Source organism: Rhincodon typus, chromosome 13 (genome assembly GCF_021869965.1).
Source record: "Rhincodon typus isolate 14 chromosome 13, sRhiTyp1.1, whole genome shotgun sequence".
Taxonomy (NCBI): Eukaryota; Metazoa; Chordata; class Chondrichthyes; order Orectolobiformes; family Rhincodontidae; genus Rhincodon; species Rhincodon typus.
In genome coordinates this window covers 37739886-37763102 of record NC_063344.1, presented here as the reverse complement: position 1 = coordinate 37763102, position 23217 = coordinate 37739886, and the positions used below count along the sequence as shown (strand labels likewise).

General features: G+C 41.0%; 1 protein-coding gene across 1 annotated transcript in view; it reads left to right on the top strand.

The window, feature by feature from the left end:
• Nucleotides 1–23217, top strand: part of usp13 (ubiquitin specific peptidase 13) — a 141865-nt gene that overhangs the window by 65140 nt on the left and 53508 nt on the right. The window contains exon 3 of the mRNA XM_048604301.1: nucleotides 14484–14541. Coding sequence (XP_048460258.1) covers nucleotides 14484–14541 — 58 coding nt within the window. The remainder of the gene's footprint in view (nucleotides 1–14483; nucleotides 14542–23217) is intronic.

Below are 23217 nucleotides of genomic sequence, written 5' to 3'. Positions count from 1 at the left end.
CTTCCTCCCACCTATCCCCTCCTCCCACCTCAAACCGCACCTCCATCTCCTTCCGACCAACCCCAGCCTGCCCCCTTGATCTGTCCGTCCTCCCTGGACTGACCTATCCCCTTCCTAACTCCCTACCTACACTCACCTTTACTGGCTCCATCCCCCCCTCTTCGACCTGTTTATTTCCTCTCCACCTATCCTCTCCTCTATCCCTCTTCTATCTGCCTCCCACTCTCTCCCTATTTATTTCAGAACGCCCTTCCCCTCCCCCTTTTCTGATGAAGGGTCTAGGCCCGAAACGTCAGCCTCTCTGCTCCTATGATGCTGCTTGGCCTGCTGTGTTCATCCAGCACTGCACCTTGTTGTCTCGAACTACAGACCAGGTCGTCCAACATCAGACGTCATGAAAATGCTGGAATCTGTTATTAGACTCTCAGTAGTGCATTCAGCAAACTGTGTTATGATCAGACAAAGTACACATGGTTTATGAAGCAGAAATTGTACTTTCCAAATTTATTTCAGTTGCTTGAGCATTGGGTGAACAAAAAGGAAGCCTTTTATTCAAGTATACTTGTATTTCCAGGTGCATTTGAAAAGATGTGGGCAGCACAGTGGCTCAGTGGTTAGCACTGCTGCCTCACAGTGCCAGGGAGACCCTCAGGCGACTGTCTGTGTGGAGTTTGCACATTTTACCTGTGTCCACGTGGGTTTCCTCCGGATGCTCCGGTTTCCTCCCACAATCCAAAGATGTGCGTGCTAGGTCGATTGGCCGTAGTGTTCAGGGCTGTGTAGATTAGTTGGGTTATAATGGGGTGGGTCTGGGTGGGATGCTTTGTGGTTCGGTGTGGACTTGTTGGGCCGAAGGGCCTGTTTCCACACTGTAGGGATTCTGTGAAATGGCATCAGGGCCAAGCAATCTGATCTCCTGTCTCTGCAGGGGGGCTTGTTTGGTAACTAATGTTGGGTATTTCTCATAGCTACCATCAATATTATTACAACATAAACAAAATCCTCCATTATTGACTGTACTTGTTCCCCAAATTAACTGGGCTTCTCTGCCAAACCTCTTGAATGAGCTGTTAAGTCAACCATAGAGACAGTATACTATCAAAGCAATTTTGCTATATCAATCAGATTTTTTTTCCCCCTGGACTCCTGCCAGGTTTTTTAGATGCCAGATTATTAACACTTGGCTCAGACATGATTAGCTTGTTTTACTTGTCTGTGGTTTTGGGTGACAAGGCGTTAGAATGTAGCAGAACAGAATTTTGTTGCCTTCCTGTCTAGTCTCTCTTCTACAATCAAGTTATTGATAATATTAATAATAGCAGTCTCTTTGGTTTCCTACTTATTAAGATGCGAAGTTATTGTGAATTTTCTTTCTGGTATGATAGTTTTGTACCATTTTCTGAATGAAAATTTGGCCATAACTCTAAACATGGAAGCTGGGACTTCTTTTTTCCCAGAGCGTAGGAGACTGAGGGGTGACCTTATAGAGGTATATAAAACATAAGAGACATGGATAAGGTAGATAGCTCACAGCGTTTCCCCATGGTAGGAGAGTCTAAAACTAGAGAGCATGGGTTTAATTTGAGAGGGGAGAGATACAAAAGGGTTCGGGGGCAATTTTTTCACACAGAGGGTGGTGAATGTCTGAAATGTGCTGCCAAGGGTAGTTGTGGAATCGAGTACAATTTCATCATTTAAGAAACGTTTAGACAGATACATGGATGGGATAGGTATGGAGGGATATGGACCAATGCAGGCAAATGGGACTAGTTTAATTTGTGAAAACTGGGCAGCATGGGCAAGTTGGGCCAAAGGGACTGTTTCCAGGTTGTAGACCTCTATGACTCCATTGCTCATTGTGAAGACAGTGGACTTCGAGAGACCTAGACAGGCTGGTGGAAAGGGTGGATCATATGACAGATGAAATTTACATCATTTACATGTGAAGTGATTGGATGTAGGAACTGAAAGACCTAGTGGTATAAATGCATAAATTGCTGAAAGTGGCAGAACAAGTTGAGAAAGTAGTTAAAAGCGCATATTGGATACTGGGATTCAGACAGTTGTAGAGTACAAAAGTAAGGATATTATATCAACCTTTTTATAAAACATTGATTTGACCTCAGTGGAGTATCGTATTCCTTTCTGGACGCAATACCATTGGAAGGCTGTTACAGCATTGGAAATAGTGCGGAAAAGATTTATGAGCATGATTCCTGGGATAAAGAACTTCAGTTGGGTGAATAGATTGAGGAAGCTGAATTGAGAGGACAGCTGATAGAGGCATTTACAATTATGACAGTCTGGACAGCGTAAATAGAGTAAAACTATTCTCATTACTGGCAAGGTTGTGAAATAGTCAGCAAAGATTTAAGGTGATTGGCAATAGTGCCAACTGCAACATGAAGAGATAGCAAATGGTTATGATCTGATCAGCTGTTTCCTAGAATTTTGTGGGAAGCTGGGGAAGAGATTGCTGGGCTCCTTGCTGAGATATTTATATGATCGATAGCCACAGATGAGGTGCCAGAAAACTCAAGGTTGGCCAATAAGGTGCCATTATTTAAGAAATACTGTAAGGAAAAGTCAAGGAACTAAATGCTAGTGAGCCTTCTGTCAGTGGTAGGTCAATTGTTGGAGGGGATTCTGAGGGACAGGATTTACATGCAGTTGGAAAGACAAGGACTGATTAGGGATAGTTGACATGGCCTTGTATGTGTGAAATTGTGTCTCTCTAACTTGATTGAGTGTTTTGAAGAAGTGACAAAGAAGATTGATGAAGGCAGAGCAGTGGACGTTGTCTATATGGACTTGAGTAAGTGTTTGAGAAGGTTCCGCATGGTAGACTTAGATCACAAGGGATCCAGGGGAAGCTAGCCAATTGGATTCAAAATTGACAGAGGGTGGTGGTGAAAGGAATGTTTTTCGGACTGGAGGCCTGTGACCAGTGGTATGCCACAAGAATCAATGCTGCGTCCATTACTTTTCATCATTTATAGAAATGATTTTGATGCGACTATAGGAAGTACAGGTAATAAGTTTGCAGATGACACCAAAATAGGTTGTGTAGTGGACAGTAAAGAAGATTGTCGCAGACTGTAGTGGGACCTTGATCAGATGGGCCTCTGGGCTGAGGAGTGGCAGATGGAGTTTACTTTAGATAAATGAGAGCTTTGGCATTTTGGTAAGGCAAACCAGGACAGGACATATATAGTGAATAGTAGGGCCCTGGGGGAATGTTGCTGAACAAAGAGACCGAGAGGTGCAGGTCCAAAGTTCCTTGAAAGTGGAGTCACAGTTAAACAGGATAGAGAAGAAGGTATTTGGCACGCTTGCCTCCATTGGTCAATGCATTGAGTAAAGGAGTTGGGGTGTCATGTAGTGGTTCTACAGGATATTGGTGAAGCCACTTTTGAAATACTGCGTTCAACTCTGGTCGCCCTTCTTTAGGAAGGATGTTGTTAAACTTGAGAGGGTGCAGAAAAGATTTACAAGGATGTTGCTGGGACTGGAAGGGTTTGAGCTATAAGTAGAAGCTGAATAGCTTGGGGCTTCTTTCCCTGGAGTGTCAGAGGCAGAGGGGTGACCTTATAGAAGTTTATAAAATCATGAGGAGCATGTATAGGGTGAATAGACAAGGCCTTGTTCCTAGGGTGGAGGCCTCCAAAACTAGAGGCCATAGGTTTAAGGTGACAGTGGAAAGATTTAAAAGGGGCCTAAGGGACAGAGGGTGGTGCATGAATGCCACGAGCTGCCGGAGGAAATAGTGGACGTGGGTACAATTACAGTATTTAAAAGGGATTGAGTCAAATTGGGATATCTGGTCAATGCAGATGAGTTGGACCGAAGGGTCTTTTTCTGTGCTGTACATCTCAATGACTTTTATGCTGTTTTGAAAAGGTGGTGGAGGCAGATTCAATTATGACTTTCAAAAAGGTATAGGAGGAGCACCTGGAAGGAAATGAATTGCCTATCATTATCCATGTTAGCTTTCTGAATAACAATTTAGCTAATCCTACTTTCTTGTGCATTCCCCAATACGATGCTTTCTTTTTTTCTGTCGGTTTGTCCATTTCACTGCCTCTTGAGATCCTATGTCCTCCTGGAACCTCACATTTTCCTCCTCATCAATCACAATACTACCAAACTTTTGTTAGCGGAGCTTTTTGCAATTGTGTCCTGCAAACCAATCTCTAGGTCATCAGTGTATCAAGAAAAGTAGTTGTCCTTTATTAATCCCAGGGAGCCCCATTGTACGTATTCCTCCAGTATAAAAAAAATGCATTCACCATTTCTATTTCTTGTAACTTAGCCAAATTTGAATTCATGCTGTCAGTGCTCATTTTAAAATTTTTTTTAAAAGAAGTTGAAACTATACTGACAATTCTAATATATTGCACCTTATCAAATAACATTTGGAAATCCATGTACACCTATCAACCATCTTTGTTCCTCATCAAAAGACTCAATTAAGGCAGTGAAATGCAATTTTCCCCTTACTAAATCCATACCATGTTTTTCTTTGTAATCCACATTTGTCAAAGTGACTGTTAATTTTATATCAGATTTAGGGCGGCATGGTAGCTCAGTGGTTAGCGCTGCTGCCTCACAGCGCCAGGGACCCGGGTTCGATTCCACCCTCGGGCGACTGTCTGTGTGGAGTTTGCACGTTCTCCCCATGTCTGCGTGGGTTTCCGCCGGGTGCTCCGATTTCCTCCCACAGTCGAAAGATGTGCAGGCTAGGTGGATTGGCCATGCTAAATTGCCCATAGTGTTCAGGGATGTGTAGATTAGGTGGGTTATAGAGGGATGGATCTGGGTGGGATGCTCTGGGGGTCACTGTGGACTTGTTGGGCCGAAGGGCCTGTTTCCACACTGTAGGGATTCTCTGATTGTCATCTAAAGCTTTGCTGTCACTAAGGTTCAACTGACTGGCCTCTAGTTGCTGGGGTTTATCCTTACACTGTCTTCTTTTTGAACCATCCTCTTATCCTCTTGAACCATCGCATACTTAAAGAGGATTAGAAGTTTGCGTTACCTCTATAATTTACTTCCCTTATTGCCCTCAGCCTCCTTCAATGCACACAATCTGGTTGTGATAAATTATCAACTTAATTAGAGTCAGAGATGTACAGCACGGAAACAGATCCTTTAGTCCAACTCATCCATGCAGACTAGATAGTCTATTCCCATTTGCCAGCATTTGGCCCATATTCCTCTAAACCCTTCCTATTCATATACCCATTCAGATGCCTTTTAAATGTTGTAATTGTACTAGCCTCCAGCACTTCCTCTGACAGCTCATTCCATACATGCACCACCCTCTGTGTGAAAAAGTTGCCCCTTAGATCCCTTTTAAATCTTGCCATGGTCATCTTAAACCTATGCCCTCTAGTTTTGGACTCCCCCACCCCAGGGAAATGACCCTGCCTATTTGCCCTATCCATGCCCCTCATGATTTTATAAACCTCTATAAGGTAACCCCTCAGCCTCCGACACTCCAGGAAAAATAGGCCCAGCCTATTCAGCCTCTCCCTACAGCTAAGACCCTCCAATCCTGGCAACATCCTTGTAAATCTTTTCTGAACCCTGTCTAGTTTCACAACACCCTTCCTATAGCAGGGAAGACAGAACTGAATGCAGTATTCCAAAATTGGCCTAACTAATGTCCTGTATAGCTGCAACATGATCTCCCAGCTCCTAAACTCAATGCACTGACCAATAAAGGCAAGCGTACCAAATGCCGCCTTCTCTATCCTATCTACCTGCGACTCCAATTTCAAGGAACTATGAACCTGCACTTCATGGTCTCTTTGTTCAGCAACTCTCACCAGGACTTTACCATTAAAAGTATAAGTCCTGCCCTGATTTGCCTTTCCAAAATGCAGCACCTCACATTTATCTAAATTAAACTCCATCTGCCGCTCCTCGGTCCATTGGCCCATCTGATCAAGATCCCGTTGTACTCTGAGGTAACCTTCTTCGCTATCCACTGCTACTTCCAATTTTAGTGTCATCAGCAAACTTACTAACCGTACCCCCTATGTTCACATCCAAATAATTTATATAAATGATGAAAAGCAGTGGATCCAGTCCAGATCCTTGTGGCACACGGCTGGTCACCGGCCTCCAGTCTGAAAAGCAACCCTCCACCACCATCCTCTGTTTTTTACTTTTGAGCCAGTTTTGTATCCAAATGGCTAGTTCTCCCTGTATTCCTTGGGATCTAACCCTGCTAACCAGTCTACAATGAGGAACCTTATCGAACGCCGTACTGACGTTCATATAGATCACATCCACTGCTCTGCCCTCACAAATCCTCTTTGTTACTACTTCAAAAAACTCAATCAAGTCAGTGAGGCATGATTTCCCCCGCACAAAGCCATGTTGACTATCCCTAATCAGTCCTTGCCTTTCCAAATACATGTAAATCCTATTCCTCAGGATTCCATCCAACAACTTGCCCACCACCGATATCAGGCTCACCGGTCTATAGTTCATTGGCTTTTCCTCACCACCTTTCTTAAATAGTGACATTATGTTAGCCAACCTCCAGTCTTTCGGCACCTCACCTGTGGCTAATGATGATACAAATATCTCAGCAAGGCGGCCAGCAATCACTTCCCTAGGTTTCCACCAAGTTCTAGGGTACACCTGATTGGTCCTGGGGATTTATCCACCTTTATGCTTTTTAAGCCGTTCAGCTCCTCTTCCTCTAATTTGGACATTTTTCAAGATGTCGCTATTTATTTCCCCACATTCTGTATCTTCCATATTCTTCTCCACAGTAAACACTGATGCAAAATACTCGTTTGGTATCTCACTCATCACCTGCATTTCCACGTATAGCAGCCTTGCTGATCTTTAGGGGGCCCTATTCTGTCCTTAGTTATCCTATTGTCCTTAATGTATTTATAAAATCCCTTTGGATTCTCCTTAGCCTTACTTGCCAAAGCTATCTCATGTCCCCTTTTTGCCCTCCTGATTTCCTCTTAAGTCTACTGTTACTCCCTTTATACTCTTCTAAGAATTCACTCGATCTCTGCTGTCTATACCTGATACATTCTTCCTTCTTTTTCTTGACCAAAACATCAATTTCTCTAGTCATCCAGCATTTCTTACACCTACCAGCCTTGCCCCTCATCCTAACAGGAACATACTGTCTCTGGACTCTGGTTATCTCATTTTTGAAGGCTTCCCATTTTCTAGCCATCCCTTTACCTGTGAACATCCACCCCAATCAACTTTTGAAAGTTCTTGCCTAATACTGTTAAAATTGGCCTTCCTCCAATTTGGAGCTTTAACTTTTAGATCCAGTCTATCCTTTTCCATCACTATTTAAAAACTAGTAGAGTTATGGTTGCTGGCCCCAAAGTGCTCCCCCACTGACACCTCATTCACCTGCCCTGTCTTATTGCCCAAGAGTAGGTCAAGGTTTGCACCGTTTCTAGTAGGTACGTCCACATACTGAATCAAAAATTTTCTTGTACACACTTATTGCACTCCATCCAAGCCCTTAACACTATGGCAGTCCCAGTTATGTTTGGGAAGTTAAAATCCCCTACCATAACCACTCTATTATTCTCACAGATAACTGAGACCTTCTTACAAATTTGTTTCTCAGTTTCCCACTGAGGGTCTGTAGTTCAATACCAATAAAGTGATCATCTCTCTCTTATTTTTCAGTTCCATGCAAATAACTTCCCTGGATGTATTCCCAGGAATATCTTCCCTAAGTACATCCGTAATGTTATTCCTAATCCAAAATGCCACTCCCCCTCCTCTCTTACCTCCCTTTCAATCTTTCTTATAGCATCTATACCCTGGAGCATTAAGCTACCAGTCCTGTTTATCCCTGAGCCACTTTCTCTGTAATTACTATGATATTCCAGTCCCATGTTCCCAACCATGCCCTAAGTTCATCTGCCTTCCCTGTTAGGCCTCTTGCATTGAAATAAATGCAGTTTAATTCATCAGTCCTACCTCGTTCTCTGCTTTTTTCGTGCCTGCCCTGACTGTTTGATTTACTCCTTTTCCCAACTGTATCAGTCTCAGACTGCTCTCCTTCCTCACTATCTCCCTCGGTCCCACCTCCACTCGCCTTACTAGCTTAAATCCTCCCAAGCAGCTCTAGCAAATCTCCCCACCAGTGTATTAGTCTCCTTCCAATCCAGGTGCAATCTGTCCTTCTTATACAGGTCACTTCTAACCCAGAAGAGATTCCAATAATCCAAAAATGTGAATCCTTCTCTCCTGCACCAGTTCCTCAGCCATGCATTCATCTGCTGTATTCTCCTATTCCTACCCTCACTAGCTTGTGGAACCGGGAGTAATCCAGATATTACTACCCTCGAGGACCTCCATTTTAAATTCCTGCCTAACTTCTCATACTCTCTCCTCAGAATCTCATCCTTTTCTCTTCCAATATCGTTAGTTCCAATGTGTACAATGACCTCCTGCTGGAACGTCTCCTCTTTTAGAATATTCTGTATCCTTTCTGAGATATCCTTGATCCTGGCACCAGGGAGGCAACACACCATTCTGATTTCTTGCTGTTGGCCCGCAGAAACGACTGCCTGTGCCTCTGACTAGAGAGTTTCCTATCACAATTGACTGTTTGGAATCTGATGTTCCCCTCATTACATTCGAGCCAGTCTCAGTACCAGAAACCTGTCTGTCAGTGCTTCATTCCCCTGACAGCCCATCACCCCCGACATTTCCTAAAACAGCATACTTGTTTGAGATGGGGATAACCACACGAGACTCCTGCACGACTTGCCTCCCTCTCCTACATTTCCTGGAGGTAACCCATCTACCTGAATGTATCTTCAGTTTATCTCCCTTCCTGCAACTGCGATCCATCACATCCCTGGCTCCTAAAAATTCCTCATTGCCTCTGACTGCTGCTCCAACCAATCCATGCGATCCAATAGGATTCGCAAGCAAACCCACTTCCTGCAGACATAATCTTCAGGAACATGGAAGCTCTCCCTAATCTCCCACATCCGACAGGAAGTGCACATCACTCCAGTAAAGGCCATCTGTGCACCTTAACAATGGAATGACCCTGAAAATAGCACCGTCTTACTGCTCCAAAAAAGCACTGCTCCAGGCTAACTTAGTATCTACATTTAATATTTTTAAAGTTTAATCAAGAGACAAATCTCGATACAACATACAATAAAAAACCCCATTCTACTCACTATTGTAACTTTACAAAATAAGCAGGAAGGTTACACTTTAAAAAGGCACTTAGCTGCTCTGCTATGTGGGAACTCTCCCACACAGGTTTCTCCAAAGTCAGCTGTGAATTTTGCTGTTTGTTAATTTTTCTCAAATCAATTCCGATATCCAAAGATACTTGAAAATCAAACAGCAAAGGCAGTAGCTCTGCAGATTCACTGCTGGGTCAGACAGCCCTGTAGGTTTCTTTCCCCGTTTGAATCACTTCCCATACGGTCACTGCCTTTGTCTGTCTTCCTCCTTTTTTAAAGTGCCATTGTTTTGATTTTTTTTGACAGAGCTATGATTCCAGGTAATGTTATTACTGGAAAAGTCAGAGCCCAGAACTGAAATATAGCTTGATAGATCATACTTTTTATTTGTTTTAGTCAGGTGGTCTTTCACTGAAGCACAAACAATTAATGCTGCTGATTTGGGTTTAACAATAATACCAACGTTTCTTATGCAAAAGAAATGAAGATAAACTATTTGTAAACTGGTTTATTCTCCTTTGAAGACTTTGAAACACATGGTAAAATACAATCCCATTAATCCCAACAATACTCCATTACAGTCCACACATCAGAGAGCATTTCCTTCTAATTCACATCTATAGGACTTAATATAACTGTGTCTTCAATTCCACATCATCAGAATCTGATAAGCCTCTTCCTGGATCCTTCATACAACTGAGCTTAGACTTTCTCAGCGACAAATAACTCCTTCAGGGTTTTAACCAAATGCTACTGGTGTGAAACTTTTAAACTAAACTCCTTATGCTGCGACTTTTTTTCTTAAGAGTTTTAAGTTATAACATGATATGAGGACATTGGAAATTATGCTTTTGTGAACTGAGAAATAAGAGGCCTTATAGGAGTTAGGTTATGGTGGTTGGTACAAAGATATTGAGGACCTTGTGGATAATCTGAAGGTGGGAAATGATGGTTCAACAGTGTTATTACAGATCAGAAAATAGAGCAACTCTCTTTGCTTATTAAATTATGTTCTGCAGATGAAAGGCATAATTTTGGGCTCACACAAGGCAATGATGGTATCAGGAAATGCTAGTCAGAGAATTTGAATGGAATAAAGCTTTATCATTATCTTATGAGTGTGGTTTCCCACTGGAGGCATTGAATCAAAGCTCACTGTTGCAGTGAATTTACTTTCTGAGCTGAAAATCAATTTTTTACTTTATGCCCTGCATTTACTATTCAATCTTCCCTGCCATTACATGTCGGAAGTTCTAATCAACTGTGCAATCCACAGGTGAAATAACAACCAATTTTTACAATTTCAGGGTTCAACAACAAAATAAATTAATAAAGGTGTTCTTAGTGGTGTCGAGTGGGATCTTGCATGCAAAATTCAACTATGTTGTGATTAAGTTGAACAATCGCTACATGACAAATTGACATAGAAGAATTGTAAAAGTAGACATGGAATAATTGTACTGGAAAAAAGTTGACATTAAATGTTATTAAAATCTATAATTTGAATGGATCAGATGAGAAGTTTCCAATATTCATACATACATAATTGTGTTAGTAATTTAGGGAGGATATGGATGAAATGTACATCCAGATGTTTGGTAATCACTTGGTGTTTTTAGAATGTGGTATGATCAACTAGAAACCATGGTAGAAGCAGAATTGATAATAACATTTAAAAGGAAAAGATGATGATTTAATAAAATAATTTGGAAAGGACTGGGGAGAAGAACCTATTCAGGGAATTCCCCACATAAGTAATGGTTTGATGAAATTGAAAAGGCCATCTGAGAGTTGAGAACCAATAAGGAACTGGTGCAGATGGAATCCCTGTTGTAAAATGGCAGGGAAGCACTCTTAAATGAATGCATGCCATAATTGTGACCATCTTTTAGGAAGGTCATTGCAAAAATTCTTCTCAATTGCCTCCTGCCCAATGGCTAAAGAGCTAATACCAGACTAAAAATGTGCATTTTGTCCATCAAGAGATTCAGTGGACATCACGTTCATAGTAAGAGAAGTCCAGAAAAAGTGCAGGGAGCAACAGCAACCTTAAAAAGGCCTTTATAATCTTGCCCAGAATCAAAGTGTGTCCTCAAATTTGGCTGCCCGCTGAAATTTGTCACCATTTCTGCCTGCAGCACATGCAAGTCACGATCCTCACCAGTGGATCCACCACAGACCAAATATCTGTGTAAACTGGTGTCAAGGAAGGTTGTGTCATTGCAACACCACTCTTCCCCATCTTCCTCACTGCAACCCTCCATCCCATATCCAGTTCAGAACCAAGACTATCCTAAGCTGCAGAATGGAGGTGATGCTTGCATTTGTGTACATTCAGAGACTGAGCTCCTAGCCACTGTTGAGACATTCATGAAAGATGAGAGAATGGGCATGGGAGTTGCACATTCAGAAGACAATAGTCCTGTATGTGCCTGCTTCCATTGCACAACACTGTTCCCCAACAATCATGACCTACAGTGAGCCACTGGACAAGATGAATCAATGTACCTTTGGAGCTTCTGCTCAATGGGAGCAGACATTGATGATGGAATTCAACATTGTCTCAAGTGTGTCAGCACAACCTTTTGCCATCTGAAGAACAGCATTGGAATGCAAAGACCTTGAACTTGGCACCAAGCTCCTATCAGGCAGCACAGTGTTTCCTACCCTCTGTACACATCAAAGATGTGTACACTTCAAATCTCAAGTGAGACATCACTAGCGATGCCTTTGCAAATGCGCTGGCAAGCTAGGTGCTGTGAAGTGTTGAAACACTTGTTATGCTGTGTTAGGCAAGCCACGTCATCTGCATGTCTGACATGAGACTTCCAAAGCTAGCACACTGCACTGAGGTTCGCCACAGCCAACAGTTACCATGAGACGAGAGGAATTTCTTCAAGGACATCTCTAAAGTTTCCTTGAAAAATGCAGTATCCTGTCTGACTCATGGGAATCTGTTGCCCAAGACTTCCCAAACCGAGGATAATGCATCCGTGAAGGATGACAACCGTTTGAACATTTCCGACAAGCAACTGTATGCCAGTTACAACAACAGAGGGAGCATATGAAAATTTGAACGTCTTGCCCACTACCTCTACAAACATTACCTGTCCCATCTGTGACACGGTGTGTCAATCTAGCATAGAACTATTGAGTTACCTCAGGACCCACAGGTCTGGAGTAGAAGAAAGTCATCCTTGGTCCCAAAGGACAGCCTAAGATGGGCTGAACAGCCTCTTGTTTGTTGTTAAAGTCTGTGACTCTGCAGGCGGACTGTGTGAATTTTTATTAGTGATACCAATATTATTTATCTCTAATAGTGCTCTCTATTGCCTTAAATCAAGAGTACTTTCTAATAAAATCATCCCAAGTTGCCCTGTGTAATTGATGAAAGGTCTTTCACTTAATCTGAAGTAGCTTGATTCAACTGAGTAGCTTGCTAAACCATTTCAGAGGGTAGTTAAGAGTCAACCACATTAATATTGAATGCCATCACACAGGATATAATGGGTAATGGTGGCAGGCTTCCTTCTGGAAAGGACATTAATGAATCATTTGGATATTTACAGTAATGTAACAGCTTCATGGTCACATTTATTAAGTCAGTTTCCTATTTCCACATGTCTAAAACTAAATTAAAATTCTGAAACTGCTGTGGTAGGATTTGTGTTTGAGTTCTGTTGATTTATTTGTTCAGACTGCTGAAGTATTGGTCCAATGAGATAACAAGTACACTATCATACTTTACTTTTGAAAAACCCAATGAATTCAGGTGTTGGTTCCTAATGCAGGAATAAGCCTTTTAATAGAAGTATTGCCAAAGTGATTTTAATGCTTGAAAATCAGCTGTTGGTCATTTACGTTATTTTCTTACATTCTTATAAGTTTCTCCTTGGCAGTTCATCAGCCTGATTTTCTTGTACATGATTCCCATGCTGCTTCTATGTTGTTGTTGTTTCATATGCAAGTATGATGCACATTAGTGTGAGTATGTATCTAAATATAAATATGAACTTGTGAAGTTTATTATCCTTGCCGTTTCTGTCACCTCCAACAGGATACTACTAACAACACGTCTTCCCTTGCCTTTACTGTTTGTATTCAGCGGGACTGTTTCTTCCACAACATCTTAATTCACTTCTCTACTACTCCTAATCTTCCTCATCACCCCTTCCCAGCTATGGCACCTTCCAATGCAATCACAGAAGGTGTAACATTTACCCATTTACCACCTCCCTCCTTACAGTCCAAGGCCCTAAATACACCTTCTGGGTGAATCAGAGTTTTATTTGTATTTCTTTCAATCTAGTCGACTGTATTTACTGCTCATAATAGCCTTTACTTTGGCAAGACCAATGCAGACTGCTTTACAGAACACCTCCGCTCTGATCATAGGAATGAACCTTACCTTTCAGTTGCTCTTATTCAATAAACCATCTTGATCCCATGCTAACAAATCCTTCCTGGACCTGGTCCAATGTTCCAATGAAGCTCAACACAAGCTGGAATAACATACCTTATTTTCAGCTTAATAACCTTCAGGATTTAGGGCAACAACTTCAGAGCATGACACCAGCCTTTGATTATTTTAAGTTACTTTAGCTTTTCTCTCGGCAGAGTGGAAGTGGATCCATTTTCTCTTTCTCATGTGCATCAGTTACAACCATTTTGCATATCTATCTCTCCTTTACCAACGTTAGCACTTCATTTGTTTTTGGCTCTGGGGACAATCACCATCTGTTCCACTTACTCCTCCTCCCCCTCTGTCAGCAGCATGAAAAAAAATCCCAGCATTTTGCTGCTCCTTTAAGTTCCAAAGATGAGTCCTATCAGACTGGAAGCATTAACTCTGTTTCTCTCTCTCTCCATAGATGCTGCCCAACTTACTGAGTTTCTTCAATATTTCCTTTTTATTGGTTCAGATTTCCAGCATCCACAATAATTTGCCTTTATTATTGTGAAGTTTCCTACTTAGCATGTTACAAACAAATAAGTTTATACTATCACCAAAATAAATAGGCACTATGAAGTTCCACAGTGTTGCATAATTTAAATACACCTGACATGATAGTTGTAATCCACTTATATTTATGTTACCACAGTTTAGAAAGATGCCCAGAAAATATTAGAACGTTTTGCTAAATACATAAACTACTAACTTTGGACTTTAACTGCAGCTATAGTTGGAAAGAAAAAGGATAACAAACATCTTTGTGATTGTTGATTTAAATCAAACAAGTTTTTGTTCTCTTGATTTTAAAATTACAGAAAGCCACTGGAGCTTCTGGTGGAGGTCGACCTAAGAAGAAATCACAGATCATTTTTGGTAAGTTTATGGATGATCTGAACAGTAATTTCACAAAAGCAGGTTTTGAGATGTACACTTGAATTCAGTTCTAGCTTTGATTATCCCCCTTTTCTAATTGGGGTTGGTTAGCTCAGTTGACTGGATGGCTGGTTTGTGATGTAAAGTTATGCCAACAGCATGTGTTTGTTCCTGCACCAGCTGAGGTTACCATGAAGAGCTTTCCTTCTCAGCCTCTCCCCTCACTGAGGTGTGATAACCCTTTGGTTAAACCAGCACCAGTAATGTCTCTCTAATGATAGAGCAACCCTGTGGTCTAGCAAGACCAGGGTGACTTCTTATAATCCGTTATACTAAGTGTACTGATCCCAGGCCTTTGTTCATGTTGATCATTAAGCCATCTGCAAGGATGAGGTCAAGTGATCAACAATTTTTGTTTCTCTCCTTCCTTAACAGTAAGGCAGTCATTGCCCTCTGTTTAGCACACTTACAGCCACAAATGCTTTGCCGAGTCTAAGAAATTGATTTTTATCATCATTGCTAAAAATATTCACTTCAGAGATGGCACATATTTCAATATCTTCCACAGATGAGCTAAAATAAATGGTATCTGGTGTATAAAGTAATGTTTCAAGAAGAGCTGCTGTTGAAGCTGCAAAAAGTGTCACAGAATTTAATGATGTCACACAATCTTTGTGTGGAAGAGGAGAAGTCTAGCACAAGGTCCAATGAAGATAGGCATGTCGTCTTTGTAACCATGCTGAAGTAGCCATTACAACCTGTAAGGTCTGTTACTGTAGTGTGATAAGCTACACAAAGTCTCTCTTCTTGTTAAGACCCAAAAGTGGTTCAGAACAAAGAACAATACAGCGCAGGAACATGTCCTTCGGCACCCCCAACCCTGCGCTGACACATTTTTCCCGTCCGTACTAAAACTGTCTTCACTTTACAGGATCTGTATCCCTCTATTCCCTTCCTATTCGTGTATTTGTCCAGATGCTTCTTGAATGCTGCTATTGTGTCTGTTTCCACCACCTCCTCTGGCAACATGTTCCAGGCGGTCACCACCCTTTGAGTGAAAAACTTGCCTCACACGTCTCTTTTAAACTTCCCACCTGGCACCTTGAACCTGTGTCCCCTAGAACACTGGGAAAAGAAAACTTCATACCTTCCAATCTATCCATGCCATTCACAATCTTTTAAACTTCTATCAGGTCACCCCTCAACTTCCTGCATCTCAGTGAACATAAATCCAGTTTATCCAACCTTTCTTCATAGCTAACATCTCCCATAACAGGCAGCATCCTGGTAAATCTTTTCTGTATCCTCTCCAAAGCTCCACATCCTTCAGTTAGAGTGAGGACCAGAACTGTACACCATATAGTGTGGTTTATCCTCTAACACTGCTAATTGCCCTTAGCTTCAGCAAAGAAAGGATCATGTATCAGGTCTCATGACACAGTGGTAATGTCCCTACCTCTGAGCCAGAAGTCCCATGCGGTGCAGTTGTTTGCAACTATTTCTCAATGTAAACCTAATGCCATGTTTGCATATTTAATTAATTGAGGACTTTTGTGACACAGTGGTAGTGCCCATATCTCTGACCAGAACCTGAGTTTCAGTCCTATCTGCTCCCGATGTTTGTCATAACATTTCTGAACACGTTGATTAAAAATGTATTAAGAGGAGGATTCTGTGGATCTTTTTGATTTTATTTTGCTACTGTGCCCTACAAAGGTCCATTCAACCCACTTCTTGCAGTTCTTTTGAAAGAGTAGAAATGCAAATTGGAGGCAGCACTCTACACAAACCACAAGCCATCACTGGCTGGTACCACAACATAAGACAGTGCAAAACACAAACTTTTGACAGTGCCTTAAAGGGAAAAAAAAGTCTCCTTGCTTTAGTGGAGTCATAATTGTATAGATATGCATATCCTAACACAAGACTAATGTATTTATCAGCTTTATTCTTTACAATTGGAATTTCTAAGAAAATTTGCAAATGCACATAATCGCATCTATCTTTGATTCCAATGCTAAGCAAAGCTCTATACTTTCCAATCTCATTCAAGACCTTTTGCTTTTGCTTCCATCTTTGCATGTTCAAATCCAATGGACTCAGACTTCAGTATGTCTGATGCATAATTGGATTTGACATTCATCACCATATCCGGCTCAACCTCATCATCAAGTTTTTTAAAAAAAAATTGTTTGTGGGACGTTAGGCATGCTGATTGGTCGGCGTTTATCTCATTGCTAATTGCCATTGAGAAGCTGGTGTGTGAACTACCTTCTTGAACTGTTGCAGTCCATCTGGTATAAGTATGCCTGTACTGCTGTTAGGAAGGAGTTTCAGATTTTGATGCAGCAATAAAGAAGGGACATATTTCCATGTGACATTTCCAAATTAGGGTGACATGTGACATGGAAAGAAACTTACAGGTAATTGTGTTCTTGTGCATCTGCTGCCCATTGTCCTCCTTGATGGTAGATCTAGGTTGCAGATTTGGAAAATGCTATTAATGGAAATCCCACAACCAACAGCTCAGATCAAAACTCTGTGGTGTCATGAATGGTGATGGACAGCTAACAATCAGCAGGAAGAAGAGACTCCACAAATATCTCCATCTTCAGTAATAGGGATGTCCATCACTTTTGTGCAAAAGTCAAGACTTGAACCTCTTCAGCCAGAAGTGCTGAGTAGAAAACCCCCTTGACCTTCTCCTGAGGACACCACCTATGTGGATGGCAGTCATCAACCAATTTTATTTACTCTTAGGCAACATTACAGTGCTCTGGACACAGCAACAACTTTGTAACCTGGCATTGTTGAGATAGGTTCATGTCTACTGACTTGTAGATGAACATTAACAGGCTTTGTTAAACATAACTATGTTCAGGAGATGTTGAGAGAGGACATCTTCTAGAACACTACCTATTTTGGCTCCAGTTCCATGTGATATTATGTAACTATAATGTAGCGCCTTACACACATGCCCAATAGATATTAATGGTATAACTAATCCTTTACTCTACAATCCTGGTAGTAATGCTGAAGAACTAGCTGCACCTCTAGCCAAGCTGGTCCAGAGCAGTGGCAATACTGGAATCTACCCAACTATCTGAAAAATTGTCTAGGTGTGCCATGTTCATAAAAGCAGGACAAATCCAATCTGGTCAATTACCAATGGTGTACTGTTAATCATCATCAGAATGATAGATGACAATCCTTTTGAACAACATCCACTCAGAAATAACTAGCAATCATCTCTCAATTTGGTTATGCCCGGAGCACTCTATGAATAACATGGATTGAACGTGCTTGATTCCAGAGGTGAGGCAACAGTCATTGCACTTCACTGTGAGGCAGCATGTGACAGAAGGTAGCATTAGAGAGACCAAGTGAAATTGAGTTCAGTTGAAAGAAGGGAAAGCTCTCTACTGGTTGGAGTTCTACCTGGCACAAAGTAAGATGGTTGTAGTTGTTGGAGGCCAGTCATCTTAGCTCCAGATCATTGCAGGATTTTGGCTGGGAAGTGTCCTTGACCCAACCATTTTCAACTGCTTCATCAATGACCTTCCCTGCATCACAAGATCAGAAGTGAGAATGTTCATTCAGTATTGGCATAAAAGTGGCAAGAAACATTTGCACCATACAAGTACCAGGCAATGGCTCTAACAAACAAGGCAGACTCTAATAATTTCCCTTTTAAAGTTCAACAGTGTGCCTTCACTGTACCATTCTACCATCAACATCCTTTGGTGGGTCGGGGAGTTCCATTTAATTAGAAACCTAACTGGACCAGAGATATAAATACCATGGCTACAAGAGCTATTAAGAAGCAAGATAACTCCACCCCTGTGCTGGGTCCTCACTCATTACCAAGATACTCAAAAGCTTGTTCACCATCTGTAAGTGAGAGTGAGGATTGTGATGAATTATTTCCACTTGCTTGGATAAGTGCAGCTCTGATAACAATCCAGAAATGCAATACCATCCAGGTCAAGACAGATGACTTGATTGGCATTCTATCCATTACTTTAACTATTCATTTCCACTACTCCTGATGCATTGTCACACATTTATGGACAAATTTATAAGATGTGTAATATTCATCCATAGATATGAGGGAGCAAATAGCCTCAGGTGAAATCTGATTGTCTGAGTGTCTAGTGAATTCATGGAAGTGCGTCCTTTCCAAAACAAATTTGTTGAAAAGACTTCAATTTTTCAGAAAGGAATTTTAACCTTTAATAATTTCATCCATGTTGTTTTGCATCAGCTATAAATTGGCAATTATGAAAATAGTTTATTTATAAAAAAGCTCAGTTTGGTATACTTCACTTTCTATGTCTATATTATCTTAAGTCCTGCTGCTTTTAAGAATCATGCTTTTAGAATAGGGAAGTGTTTAAAAGTAGAAAAAAATGTTTCAACGTCTTTTTAAATTTTTATGTAAGTTATCGATTTGAAAGAAATATTTGTGACAATCGGTAATATTAATTGAAACACAAACAAATGTTCAGCCTTTGCTGATATATCATCAGTAAATGTTGGAATTTCCCACAGATGATTCGTAGTCAATATTTGCATGCTATAGTAATGTTCCCTTTTATGAGCATGTCATTTTCACAAAAATAGTACGTTGTCATTTCATAACTGTCTACTGCTTGCCATTTCAAACTTAGTGGCTGGGCTGCAAAGGATCTTCCTTTTGAAATGAAGAAGGGATGGCTCATAATTCCAATGTGTTGTCAGAAGACTAATTTAGATGTATTGCCATCCATTCAAAGATATGTATGTAATTAAATGACAGTAAAAGTGTATTTGTTGGCTGAGCCTGACAAAAAACAGCAGCTGTTCAGTTGAATCTGCATTGTGCTGTAAACAAATCTAACTCTGGCACAAAAAGGGGCCATGTCTAGTATAGATTCAGATCTATTACAAACTGACTGCAGAAATAATTATGAACAAAATAGTATCAGTTGATGCATTGAGGCCGATTTTCACGATTCCATTCTGTGGGAATAATCCTTTAAGGGTTTTCAAGAGCTCTGAGGTAGCCTAGAATATTGCCGATGATACATCAGCAAGTACGGCCAAAAGGGGATATCATTGCAGGGTCATGCAGAAGAAGGTTAATCAGTGTCCCTTTGTGATTAGATTAGATTAGCGGCATAGTGTGGAGTAAGAGAGGTGATGGCCAAGCAGTATTGTCGTGAGAATGTTAATCTAAAGATCCATGTAATGTTCCATGGCAGATGGTAGCATTTGAATTCAATAAAGAACTGGATTTAAGAGTCTAATGATGACCATGAAATCATTGCCAATTGTCCAAAAACCCATTTAGCTCACTAATGCCCTTTAGGGAAGGAAATAAGCCCATCCTTACCTGTTCTGGCCTACATGTGATTCCAGACCAATAGCAATGTAGTTGACTCTGAACTGCCCTAAAGTAATTAGGCATGGACAATAAACGATGGCCTAGCCAGCAATGCCCACATTCCTATGAATGAATTAAAAAAAGGAAAGATCACCAGTCCTGGGCAATATGGACAATAAGACAGTCCTGGTGAAATCATTGTTTCTTCCTACAGTACACCACATCCTGGCTACAATCCTAGGGTCTTGGATGAAGTCATCTCTCTGCAGCCTCAGAAAATTTGGTTTTCACTGACAAACATTTCTAAATGTACCTTGCTTTTAAAGGTTTGCAGGTGGTCTTTAAATATTATCATGTCCACTGTATTTCCTGCCCTCTCAATGAGCTGCTTGGCGAAACATGACTGGTAATGATAGGTTGGCATTTATATGTAAGTGATTCTGATCATGAGAACAGCTCAACCTTCAGGCTGACTGAATTGGTATAGTAAGATGGAGTGCAAAACAAAGTTTTGTTCACCTGATATATATTTCACACACAGCTGTCATGGTGCAGTGGTAGTATCCCTTCTTCTGAGTCATGAGGCCTAGGCTTCAGTCCATCCTGCTCCAGAGATGTCTAATAACAATTCTGAACAGGGTTGTTGCAAAATATCTACGTATTTCACATAAATATCAGTTCTAGTTAATTTTTACATTGAATTATGAGCAGTTTTCTAATATGGACTGTTGTGAGTCAAGAGTGGATTGGAGTTAACTGACTCATTTCATGGCAAACTGTTGACTTGGACTGGTTTGAGCTAAGGACTCAAGTTGAAGGTATGTGCCAATCCGCTATTACTTCCTTTTATCACAATAGTGATGAAATATAGAATATCAATTTTCAACAGTGGTCATCTGATTTTTATACCTGGTGCTTCCATGGACTGAAATGGTTTTAAAAAGGAAAGACGCTGACTTGAAAATGGTTGCAGTGATCACCTGACCATAGGTTAGTTTAATTTATAATACGCTTGGTATATTGAATGTGAAAGACTCGCCTACAATTGTCCAGGTTGAAAACAATGACCCCAATGACACAGGAACACCTTTGAAACAACTGCTTTGGCAGAGTGCAGGAGATGGATTTGTAACAACAGAACTGAAAAAAGCTGTTTCTCACTTGCCTTCTCTTACCTTCTCTCTTGTGTGTGTGCTCGTCTCTCCCTTTGCTCAGGAGGATGAAACAATCACAGACTGAACAAATTGGAGAAATGTTTGAATACTGAGAACTCAAAGTTATGTATAATGTTCACAACTGTTGCTGGCCCTTGACGTGGGTAACCATGTAATCTCAGGCTAAAATAAAAACAAAAAGTACTGGAGAAACTCAACAGGTCTGACAGCATCTGTGGAGAGAGGCGTAGAGTTAATGTTTTGAATCCAAAGACTGACTTTCGAACTTTCTGAAGAACAGTCATTGGACTCAAATCATTAACTTTGTTGTACTATATTCTCAAGATGAGAAGGAAGAATCCGATTGAAGGCAGCTCTGATGAAGGAACCATACTCAACTCCACCTTTAAGGCCGAGGTACTCAAGCATGCTGCTTTACTTCTGACGTTTAATGAAAAAGAGACATTTTGTTCATTTCTTTGAGCATTTAGTTAAATTGGCCAGTCCAACAGTGGACATAGCGTGATCTGGATGGGAGACCGGTCGGGAACTGTGCAACAATTGTTTCCAATGTGGAAAATCTGGATGTGTAATGAGGATGTGCTAGCTCTGGTATCACAGAAAGACAGGCAGCAAAACTAGTGTCTGTGGCATCAAAGGTGGTCAATGTCTGCTCAGGCATTACTGTTGACCAGGCCAGCTGTCAGGAGTTTGTGTTCAATCGAACCCATGACTGCCGTTTATTATTTAACCAACAGAGATAAATTAGTAAAAACGGAAAAAAAAACTGCGGATGGTGTAAATCAGAAACAAAAACAGAAATTGCAGAAAAATGCTCAGCAGGTCTGGCAGCATCTGTGGAGAGAAATCAGACCCTTCCTCAGAGATAAATTGGTAGTCTCTGAGCCACCGGGTATGCACAAACATTGCTAGTGAGAAAATAAAGGATTTCCCACCTGAAAGTAAGTTAAGTTCAAGTGTACTGATAAAAGGGATCATGGGAAATGGACACTAGTATTACTGGCTAGGGCTTACTTGCAGAATAAACATGTTATGGACTTTGTGTAAAGGGTTTAAAGTAGAAAGGCAGGAGGATAGGAACCTGAGCAGGGAGACAATGGAAGAGGATATAAGGATAGAAGCAAAAGACAGAAAGGTAAGGAGCAAAAGTGGAAGGCAGAAAAATACACACAGGGCCATAGTGCAAAACAAAAGCTAAGATGACCAAGACGTTAGAAGCAAACAGAAACATAGAAAATAGAAACAGGAGTAGGCCATTCGCCCCCTCTAGCCTGCTATGCTGTACAATATGATCATCCTGTTCCTGCTTTCACCCCATAGCCTTTGATTCCTTTAGCCCTAAGAACTATATCAATCTCTTTACTGAAAACATGCAAGTCTGAAATTGAGGCAGCTGTTTTTAGTTTTGATCACGAGAGATCATCTGAGGATGGAATTCCTGGCTATTCATAGGCATACCTTCAGTGTCAGTTGTGGTTTGCCTTGGTGGGGATGTGGGACAGATTTCACTGAGCAAATCTCCAAGAGGCTTAGACTGCTTTTACCTCTGGTTCCAGGCACTGACCACACGTCATTGTTCAGCATCATTGTCCCAAGTCTGCCTTGCTAGAGATAGATATTTTATTGGGAAATGACTTGGCTGGCAACAGCATATCTTCCCCCAAACAGAAAAGGATCTTCCAGACAGATTGGAAAGTCTGGAGAAAGCCAGTAGCAACCTACAGAGGGGCCAGAAATTGAGAATGGTTTGGAAGTCCTACAGCGCCAATAAAATAACTGATGTTTAGAGTCATGGAGTCATGAGGTGGGGCATTGTCATGATCGGGATGAAATGTGGTTTATCAATTTTCTGCAGCCATTGTCTAATTTTATTACCTGGTTCTTTCATGGACTGAAATAGTTTTAAAAAGGAAAGGCACTGACTTAAAAATGATGACAGTGATCATCTGACCACAGGTCGAGCCAAGCCCCAGGAAACCAATATGCAATAAACAAAATAATCTGATCTGAAATTAACATTTCTTTCAAGAGACTGAAACAGTATGAATAAACTCTCAATTCCTAATTTTAGTTTACACTTGTATAATAATATTGGAGATGAAGGATTCACCTGCACTTATCCAGCTTGAAAAGAAT